At 51.1% G+C, this 10,624-nt stretch overlaps 1 protein-coding gene and 1 long non-coding RNA gene across 2 annotated transcripts; one reads left to right on the plus strand and one right to left on the minus strand.

Annotated features, from left to right (window-relative positions):
• Window positions 1–453: 453 nt before the first annotated feature.
• Window positions 454–10,588, minus strand: KCNJ2 (potassium inwardly rectifying channel subfamily J member 2). Its single transcript, XM_015646042.2, has 2 exons — window positions 10,364–10,588; window positions 454–5,651 (listed from the first exon to the last, which is right to left on the minus strand). Exon 2 carries the CDS (start codon window positions 5,433–5,435, stop codon window positions 4,152–4,154), a length of 1,284 nt encoding a protein of 427 aa, XP_015501528.1. The 5' UTR covers window positions 5,436–5,651; window positions 10,364–10,588; the 3' UTR covers window positions 454–4,151.
• On the plus strand, window positions 8,230–10,177 carry LOC107212587. Its single transcript, XR_004499778.1, has 2 exons — window positions 8,230–9,574; window positions 9,859–10,177. It is a non-coding gene; the product is annotated as an uncharacterized LOC107212587 (long non-coding RNA).
• Window positions 10,589–10,624: the final 36 nt, after the last annotated feature.

The following is a 10,624-nucleotide window of genomic DNA, read 5'->3' on the forward strand; positions in this document are numbered from 1 at the left end:
CTCTCAATAAGGAGATGTTCCAGGCAGACACGAAACGTGGGGATTTCAAGATGACTTTTGCTGTCTGATTTTTTAATCCCTTCCCAAACCTTCCAGTGCTGTTTGCTGATGCTCTGGGTGCTTTCATCCCCCACCCATTCCTGCTTTGGAGCTCACTCGGAGGCAAGGCATGAGCTGGGGCTCTGCAGCCCCAGGTGTGACCTCCAGAAAGGTCCTGAATTCGCCTGGGACAGATTTTCCTCTGGTACAAACCTCGGTTTTGTGTTCTCCCCTGGGAAATAAGGGTGGGATCACCTTTCCCTCCTGCCTTTTATCGAGCTGTCTCTGTTCCTCAAGTGCTCAGACAATAAACACAGCTCCAGACCCCCTCCAGACCCACCTCCCTCCTCCTCTACACACAGGCAGCACACACACAGCTCATCCTCAACGTTTGGGTTTGTTTTTTTTTTTTAATTATTTATTTAGAAATAATAAAATAAGACATAATATATAAAAATCTGTACAATCCACAATTTGTGCAGTACATTAGGAAGACTTCGATACAAAAAGGCTGCAAACAGGAAAAGAGTCATGGACAACTGTCAGACGCCGAGATTGTTCTTCTCACAAGAGCTGCAGGCCAAAAAAAAGTCCTTAAAAAATCAGCTTCTGATGGGCTGTGGGGTGGCAGCTAGGCAGCACCTTCTACTTCACAATGTGGTGAGCAGCCAGAATGAAAGACATTACAGTACTTCTCAGTTTCACCTCGTAATCCATCGTGAGAGAGAAAACCTACCAGGACAAATGAAATATCGCAACCCTTTGTCTTTCTCCGAGGGCTGAGAGGGTAATTAAAGCCAGCTAATGAGTGAGGATTCCTACCCCGGCAGCTTAACCCAGGACAACTCGCAGGGAAGAGTCGGAGGGAGGGAAGCATCCCCACCTGCCTCTGCTCCTGTCACTGTACACAGAATTATGGGTCAGACAATGTGTCTCATTCAAGTATTTTCAGGGAAGGGCAGAAATAACATATTCCCCCCCAGCCCCTAAGCAAAAAACAGGATAAAAACTTCCGTGCGAGCCGGGAGAGCCAATTTATCCTGGATAAAGAGGCTGAACCGAGGCCTGGGGGAGGCTCTGGGTAGGGCTCCATCAGCTTAAAACATTTAAAGTTTAAAGTTCAATGTCAGCATTAGCTTGGCCCAGGATCGATGGGAACTGAAGGAAAGCTGTCAGTCACTGCCTAGTCCTTAAAAATAACTTTTTTTTTTTTAAATATTCCTCCAATTTGCTGCTGAGAAAGCCAAAATTGATGGCAAAAAGGCTCTTCCCAGCAGCTTCCCAGAGCCAGGGCTGAAATGTGAGATTCCCTGGCCAAAGACAAAGGGTTGTGAAAGAAAGAACAAGCAGAGATTAGCAATGGATTACACCTCAACACACCCCCCTGGACACGGCTCTGGGAGCTCTGCAAAAACACCAGTAACTAGAACGTGTTCTCAAATGAAAAGTCCATGCTTAAAAAATAAATAAAGAGAAGTTCAGAGCATTAGGAATCCTATAAGGCTTGCAAGTAATTTGCTAAAAATCATGCTAACCTGTAGCATCTAGTCCTAGCGAGCCGAGACTGCTGAGCTGAATTGATACTTTTTTTTTGTGGCCTTTTCACTGTCTTCTCCTCGTCCTCCTTTACAGACTTCTATTTACATTTGGCTTTAAATATGAAAATACTTGATAAACTTTATAAAATGTACAATTTTTAAAAATATTTCTGAAAAACCGACTTGAAAAACAAAACAAACAAACAAGAAAAAAAAATAAAATCAAACAAACCCAAAACCTCTGCACCAGAAATGTTAAAGGGGAGGGGATTTTAACTCTCTGGATTTCTTGTGTGTCAAAGAAATGCGACGAATCCTGAATTTTCCATCCCCCCCATCTCTCATCTCTCCCTCAAAAATCTCAAGTATCATTTGGGGGGAGCACTGTGCACCTGGGGGATGCTGATCTGAGATCAGGTCCCCTTTCTCCTGCTCAGCCTCCCTTTCCCCGTTGTGTTTTCGTGCCCCCTCTGTGTCACTGAATACTCTTTGGTTTGGTTTTTCTCCTTTCGCAAGAACATCACCGCTAGCAGCACCAGCAGCACCCCGTTGTCTCCACCGCAAGAAACTGCAACCAGACCGCCTTTAAACGTCCACCCTTCCCTTCCTTCTCCATCCTCCCACCCCAGTAACAGCTCAGCACTTGCACTTCATCCTCTGCCCTCTCCAGGAGCCAAATCTGTGTTTTCCACATGGAATTCGCCCAGTTCCCACCCCGCCCGCTGCAGACAGCATCTTTATCAGAAAGCAGTTCATTGCAGGCATTTCTTCCGCCAGGCAGGGGCCAGAGGCCTGCACAGATCTCCGTGTGCAGAAGACACCAGACCTAGAACAAGCTGTTTTTTAATGGCATACAGTGATCCAATACTGCAAGAGTCGTCCGGGACTGCCACCCCCCGCGAGCGGGGGCCAAGCACAGCTTTGCTGTCTCCTTGAGCTTAGAGGCACAGAGAATTTAAAGCCTTCTGGGTGAAGGAGCCAAAATGCCACCAGAGCTTTGCTGAAGGTGACAAAATCCGCTCGGTGGCGAGTGCAGGGTGAGCGTCACCCGCTGAGCGTCCAGCTGGGCTTTGCCGGGGAGGGAGGCAGGAGATGAAGCTCCCTTTGCAGCCTCATCCTCCCCAAGGAACCCCTCTCTCCACCAGATGGAAATCCACCTTCCTCACACCCTGCCCTGCTGAAGAGAAGCGTCTCACACAAAGCGCTGCCGTCCCTCCGCCACTCCCGAGCGCTGCGCTGCCGAGGCCCTTTCCTCCTCTTCCTCCCTCCTCAAAAAACTCCTCCTGGGGACTTCTCTGCTGCTTGGCTCATCCGTGGCCAAACTCCGGCAGCCCCTGGCATCAGCCAGCAGCTGCACGGCGTGTCCATGGCACAGGGTCGGGGAAAGCTCCTCCGCTCGGAGCTGAGGGGCTGGGGCAGGCCAGGGAGGACACGCAGATGATGCTGGTTTGCTTCCCCCAGCTGAGCTTTTTCCCTCTACAAGAAAAGAGGGATTTTATTCCCCTCACAGAAGAACGGGGGGAAAGAGGAGGAGGCCCAGCTCACTTTAGATCCGAGCCTTAAGCCTTTAGAATAAGGTGCAAAATAAAGGTCTTTGAAACAAAAGGAAGAAAAAAAAAAAAAAAAGAAAAAAGTCAAAACCAAAAAAGTGTCTGAGGTTTGAATTTTTTTTTTTTGTTTAAAGCAGCCTGTTTCTTTTTTTTCTTTTTTTTTTTTTTTTTAAATAAACTCCACTGTGCAAAACTGTGCATTTTCTTTGGTATCCACTTAGGTAGTTTAACGTAGTACTTTTTCCTATGTATACATATCTTTTGTCTCATTTTTCCTTTAAACAGAGAATTAAATTCTCCCCCCAAAAAAATCATAATTTTGCTGGAGGCTACTGATTGGCCTGATATTACATAATGCCCCTTATGTAATTGGAAAGAGAGAAATTGATTCTAGCTATCAACTACTGGCCTCAAAAGGAGTTTAAACTTTCTGGCAACATTGGCCTCTCTGATCACGAGCTTTTCAACCCAAAAAGTTCAACACTGACTTTTTTTTTTTTTTTCTTTTTAAATTACACAAGAGAAAATAAAAACTACACTGCAACAAAAATAACCATTTGTGTTCATGTAGTTAGCAGCAGCTTTTTAAAAAATAATTATAATAATAATAATAAGGCAGATTCTTGCCTTTGTTATGCCATTAAAAACATTCTTGTTCCCTAGAGAGAAGCATTCTGGAAAAAGTTGAAAAAAAAAATAATAATAACCCAACCAAAGCTTGCCTGCAAGTTCAAGTTTTGTAAAAAAATATATACATAATTTATTCTACAACATATGTGCCTTCTGTTCATACTTAGACATGTTTAGTGCTTTGTGTTTAGAGTTCATTTCCTGTCGTCCCTCCTCTGAGGACAGCCCTAAAACCAGCCTGGGTTCCTCGGGTCTGCTGCCTTCACGCCACTCTTCCACAGTACCGTTGTCTGCAAACTCTTCTGGGCCAACTTCTCAGGTCAACGAGCCCTTGCCCGACGGACACGGTGGGGATTTTGCCTTCCAGCCACGCGGGAGAGGCAGAGCCTGCCAGTCATATCTCCGACTCCCGCCGCAGCGGCCGCGGCTCCAGGGGCACCCCTGCCTGGTTGTGGTGCTCCATGTCCGGGTGGGTGTCCGTGCTCATGCTCTCAGGCACCCCCGTGTCGATCTCGTCCTCCTCCTTGCTGCTGAGGGCCACCTCGTTCTCGTAGCAGAAGGAGTTGGCGTTGGAGAGGATGTATTTCTTCTCCGCTAAGTCCCTGGCACTGCAGATGGGTGTGTTGGGCACTTCGTACGTTTTGTGGAACCTCGAGTAGTCCACTTTGTAGTAGTTCTTCTCCTCGAAGAGCACGGGCTCGTAGCGGTGGCCCCAGAGGATCTCGTTGGCCAGATATGAGCTACGGCACTGGGTGGTCATGGCGGTGGCCTCCACCATGCCCTCCAAGATGACCACGATCTCAAAGTCAGCATTGTCCATGTCCTGTTTGCTCAGGTCATACAAAGGGCTGTCCTCGTCGATCTCGTGCACTATTGTAATGGGGGAGACCAGGAAGATGCGGTCGATGCCGCTGTCAAAGCCCACGTTGATGTCGATTTGATCCAGGGGGATGTACTCCCCTTCCGACGTGATCCTGGATTTCAGGAGCTGCGCCCGCACGTGCGCCTCCACCAAGTGGCTTTTCCTCAGGTTGCCCACGCGCCACATCAGGCACAGCTTCCCGTCCCTCATGGCCACCACGGCATTGTGGCTGAAGACCAGAGTTTCGTTCCTCTTTTTTGGTTTAGCCATCTTTGCCATGACGGCACCAATGATGAAGGCATCAATGATGCAGCCCACGATGGACTGGAACACCACCATGAACACGGCGATGGGACACTCGTCGGTGACACACCTGAAGCCGTAGCCGATCGTAGTCTGGGTCTCGATGGAGAACAGGAAGGCTGCGGTGAAGCTGCTCACCTGAGACACGCAAGGCTTGCTGTGCTCTTGGTTCTCCAGATCCCCGTGCAACAGCGCAATCAACCAAAACACACAGCCAAAAAAAAGCCAGGAGAGGATGAAGGTCAGGCAGAAGATCACGAGCATCCACCTCCAGCGGATGTCCACACACGTGGTGAAGATATCGGCCAGGTAGCGCTGCCCCTTCTCGCCCACGTTGATGAACTGGACGTTGCAGTGTCCGTCCTTCTTGACGAAGCGGCTCCGGCACTGCTGCCGGGTGTGGACCTTGCCCTTGCCGTTGCCGAAGCCGTTGGCCACGGCCATGGTGGACAGCTTCATGCCGTCCTCCTCTGAAGACACGATGCTGTAGCGGTTGGTTCGCACGCTGCCCATCACTACTGCCGGGGACTGAGGTGCTTCTGCTTTAGAAAACAGTCTGAGTTTCTGCAAAACCCTTTGGAGAAACAGTTTTGAAAGTTCTACAGGAACACACACACGCGGAAAAACCGGGCAGAGGCCGGAGTCCCCAGAAGCCCTCGGACCGACCAAGGACAATCTTCTGGCATGCAGAGTGAGCTCAGCAAGCCACCGTCATAGAGAGGGCATGGTCTGCAAGAGAAAGAGAAATGGCACTTTAGATCCTGGAGGAAAAGCATGAGGAATCGAGGAAAATGACACCTGTGCAGAAAGTTTCCTCTTTCTTAATGACATTTTCAGCAGTGCTCAATGTTCGCAGCTGTGCGTGGACAGGGGTCACACATCGTTACTGCGAGGAAGGAATTGCCCTTCCCGAAGGAAAGCGCTGAGGGGATTGTGTCACACCAGTCTGAACAATATTGGCTTTAAAGCTGGGCACGCAAAGGATCTCTCTGCTATTTATAACCGTGAGTTCTGCTTATTTTGAAAGAAACAATTCCCTTTAACATCCTTCTGTTCAAACACAAATACTGTAGCGACTTATGATGTGTCTCGTGGACCATCTGACCCGTGACAAAGCAGGGAGAGAGCAAAGGGGAAGGTAGAGACAGGGAAGTGATTCCATTAAATTAAAGCACATACAATTGTATTAAGCTAAAAGGAGTTGTGTATTCTCAGCAAATTTCACTGTTGCAGTTGCTTCTCTCTAACTCCACAAACTCATCGGGATTTCTGTAGTTTTTACGCTCAAGTTTGGCCTAAGTTGTACATAAAAATTAAACCTTTTAAGCTTCTCATCTGCTCCTGCTACAGCCACCAGTAAAACGTAGCAGAATCAGCTGAGTGCCTTCCTAACACCTTTAGGAGTGAAAGAGGAGCCCGAGGCAGCCCCTTCCATCTCCAGCGGGTGACGGTCCCGAGAGACCCGAGGGTCTGAAATGTCACCAACCAAGACTCGGCAGAAAGGCTACAAAACTCTCTTCCTGAGGGGAGAAGCCACCAAAAACTTGTTTCAGGGAGGTCTGGCTGAGACCCAGGTCTAGCTTTTAACAAGTGCGTCATCCATTAAGTCATGTACTGCATATCAGGAAATGGAATTGAAATACTGCAGAGGAGAAGGGATGCATTAAAGCAACTGCTCCAGCCACACATGGCCCACGGAGGGAATAAAGCTAAAGCCAGCTGGAGAGGAATGTCTGCTGTCCCTCTGGCACGGCATGGGAGGCTCCAGAACCATTTACAGTAGCAGGGGATTCAATCACGGTGCTTTTCCTAAATTAATGTTATCAAAACTCATCGGAGTTTGTCCAAAAGCCAACAAAACCGCAGCCACCGTGGAGCACAACCCCTGCCCGGCAGGACCTCTGCTCTTCCTCTGACTGGAATCTGACAACAGCTGGAGATGAGATGTTATCTCCTTTCCCAACAACAGCAGCCCCCAAAGCCCTGCCGAGGTGCTCCAAAAACTTGAGCGGTTCCAAACAACTCGGCAAAGCCCTCCCACATCCTCCGGCCACATTACAAAGGCTTGAGCTCAGCAAACACTTGTTAGGAAAAGAGCAGGTGACAAACGGCAACATCACCAGCTCTGTGCAGGCTGCTTTTCCCTCCAGGATCTCCTCAGGGTTTACTTTCACCTCCTCTTTTCCCCTCGCTCCTGTTTGTTGTGCAAGAAAGTGTCCCGCTGCCTGCCTGCCAAGATTAGTCATCTGTGACTTCAGCTCAGACAAGACATTTTGGCAGCTCTTGGCGGGTTCTGTAATGCCCGTTTGAGTGCAGCTCTCAGCACTGAACGCTTCTGGTGGAGCTTACTCTGGGCACTTACTCTTACTCTTACAGCTGTTGTGCCTCCAGTGTGTAAGAATCCACTTTTTTGCCCCCTTACACCTTTTTGTTCACGGGTTTTCTCATTCCCGTCAGGATATCATGCTCAAAAATACAAAAGAATTCTTTTAATGCTCACTTAAATGGTTTGTTTTGGCCAAAACCCCACTTTTATTAGAAACCTGAGCACGGCAGGGAAGTGAAATTACTGTTAATACATCCCACATAAAAAAAACTTCTTGAAAAGCCATTGCACTGCTCTGCAAATCGATCACTCCCATAAACCACATCCTATAATCACAGTCATGTTCGACTTCCACGGTCAAAGCCTGTTTTGTTCCAAGCTGATGGAAACACACAGCCTAGGAAACAGTTTATTCTAAAGTTTGGTTTTTTCCTATTCTTTCCCGGATTTTAGAGGAGAACTTGTGGTGGAGGGGAAGATGTAACATTTAAAGTGTTCGAATACACAGCTTCTCCCACAAAAGTCTCGACCTGAGGACACTTGTTTGAATTCCACAAATCCCTGAAATCCTAAAGCCAATGTCCTGTGGCTGCATTTAGAAGTTTGGGACCTGAATTTGTCATGTTCCTCCCCTGGAGGACTGAGCACCTCTTCCCTCCTGTCCCGTGCCTGGATCCCTCCTCGCTGGCGGTGCTGTGGGAGTGGAGCTGCACCCCTTTGGTTCCAGGGACCCCCAAAGCTGGGGCTGAGCCTGGGGACAGCTTTGGAGCCTGCTGGAAGTGCACAAAGCTCTGGCACACCCCAGGGCGGCAGAGCTCTCTGCCTGCTTTTCCAGCACAAAGTGCCTCTCCTCCTGCGAGTGCTCGGAGCGGGGAGGAGGATGGCATGGGTGGGATGGGAGGAGGATGGGATGGGTGGGATGGGAGCAGGAGCAGCACCACACACAGGGATCAGCCAGAAGGGCTGATCTCGCTCTTGCTCGTGGAAATACAGGTCCTGTGAAATGCCCTGTGGATCCACTGGCTGCCCCAGCACCTGCTCTGTGCTCACCCTGACCCTCACAACCACTTCCACCAAAAGTTCCCCCAAAAAACCCAGGAACAAAGCAGCAGGAAAACCTAATCCTACTTCTTATGGTGCCAATCCACCTGCTGCTCAAAGGCTGGACAACGCTGCTGCCCCTCACTCCACCCCAGCATCAGCTGCTGGTGGCACCAAAAATTCCAGGCTGGTGTGGGAGCAGCCCTGCAATCCTCACTGGGCAGAGGGAGCCAGCCCAGCACCACCGACCCACCCCAGTATCTGCCTAACTGGGCACAGTGCAGGGCAGCCAGACACAGAGCTGTAAATTCAATCATCACCAGGTGTGTTGTTATGATTATTATTATTATTATTATTATTATTAATCCAGGTGACCTTTCCTCCTGGAAGGAATGACAAGCAACACGGTTTGGAATCACCAGCAGTGGCAGGGACACGGGATTACTGGGAAGGGATGAGATGGGATGGGAGAGCCTGGCTGGCTCTGCTGCGAGGAGATGCTTGGAGGAGGGGGGAAGATGGGGCTGTGCTGCATCTGCAGCATTTCTGAGCCAGCATTTGGGGAAATGCCACCGTGAGGAGCCCAAAGCTTCACCCTGAGCATCCCCCTCCAGACCTGCGCTGGGGAAGGACGCTCACATCGCAAGGCGCAGCAGGAAGGGATTTGTGCAGAGGTTAAAGACTGAGGGACAACTCCGGAGTGCAGAGGAGCAGGGGAGGGGTAGAGAGGAGCAGCAGGGAGCGCTTGGAGCTGTTATTCCCCGGCTGACGCCACCGAGCCCTGCGGAGCGAGCCGGGCACATGTTGCCAAGAGAGCACCAGCACCACCTCAGCCAAGCGCCCTCCCTGCTGCCCTCGGAAAGCAGAACAAAGCAGCTTCTGGCCCCAGCCAAGCCTGTTCCCACATTCCTGCTCCCTCGCTGCCGGGCACAGCCACCCCTGTAACCTTTCTCCTTAAAAGTCATTCCCCAGGGCTCCTCCGCTGCTCCGGGCGCGACTCAAGTTACACGGAGCGCCGAGCTGCCTTCAGGAGAAGGATCTGACCTTCAGGGACAGGCAGCGAGGGGGAGAAAAAAATGCAAAAAGAGCACATGATGCAGGGAAATGGGTGCGAAGAAATAGGAGAAAGGGAAGGACAAGTGGCACTCGCATCTGCTGTCCTGCCAAGGAGACGGGCTCGGGGTATTTGTAGCTGGTGACAAAATAACTCCGAGAGGAGCAGCCATCACCAGGGGGTGTACGCGGCGCACCGGCTGCGAGGATGGAAAAGCAAACAAGTGTAAAGGTAAGGCTGAGCCACGGAGACAAGTGCGGGCAGCCTGCGGGGTGGGGACAGAGCCGCGGGTCCGGCTCAGGCCAGGCCAGCGGCACCTGCGGGTCCCCAGCGTCCCCCGCCCCGGTCACTGACCCCCCAAATCCATCTGCCTTTGCTTATCAGTATTTTTTCCTTTCACTGTCATGAGCTAAGCTGAAACAATACAGCTCTTCGCTGCCTCCCCAGATGGTTTTTTATTATTATTATTATTATTATTCTTGTTTTTATTTTGCCGCTTCCCATTTTTTTGGCAGGATGGTCAAAAACACAGGAGCCTTCCCGTTCGCATCGTGTCGATGAATGAAGCTACAGGTTCATTTCACAGCTCTCTCAACCATCCCGGACGCTCAAACCGAGTGCCGAGACTCGCCGCTTCTGCCTTCCCTCCGTGCAGGAAACAACAGGCGAGAAGGAGGCGAAGGGATGGAGCGGTGCGCTCCGTGCGAACTTCCAGCCCTTCCCCAGGATAAAATATCCCGAGGGGGGGAAAAAAAAAAAAGGGGGGGGAGCAGCTGGTGCATGGAAAGTTATGAGCACAAACAGATGCTGGAAGCAGATGCTCGGGCGCTCCAGCCATACCTATCGAATTATTTTCGGCGCTGAGAATAGCTCCGTGAGAAACGCAGGAGTTCCCCCTCTTCTCCGAGCCGCAGGCAGCGGCCGCTTTATCGCGGGGGTATCGCGACAGCGCGCGCGCCGCGCATCGCCTCCGCTCCTCGGGGAGGCGGCGAGAGACGGGGGCAAGGAGGCGATTCTTACCTGCGGCGGCCGCTGGGGAGGTGTCGGCAAGGAGAAGGGGTAAGATCCGTGGCGAGGCCGTGCCCGGTGCCCGCTCGGCTCGCACTGCGCTCCCGCCCGCCCGCGGCCCCTTTTTGCGGGCGGCCATGGTATCTTTAATACGGGACCGCCGGACACGCCCCCCGCGAGCCAGCAGCCAATCACAGAACGGGGCGGGGCCCGGGGGGGCGGGGCCTAGGAGGGACCGGGAGCGGCGGGGATGGAGCGGAGCCGGGATGGAGC

Source organism: Parus major, chromosome 18 (assembly GCF_001522545.3).
Source record: "Parus major isolate Abel chromosome 18, Parus_major1.1, whole genome shotgun sequence".
Lineage (NCBI taxonomy): Eukaryota > Metazoa > Chordata > Aves > Passeriformes > Paridae > Parus > Parus major.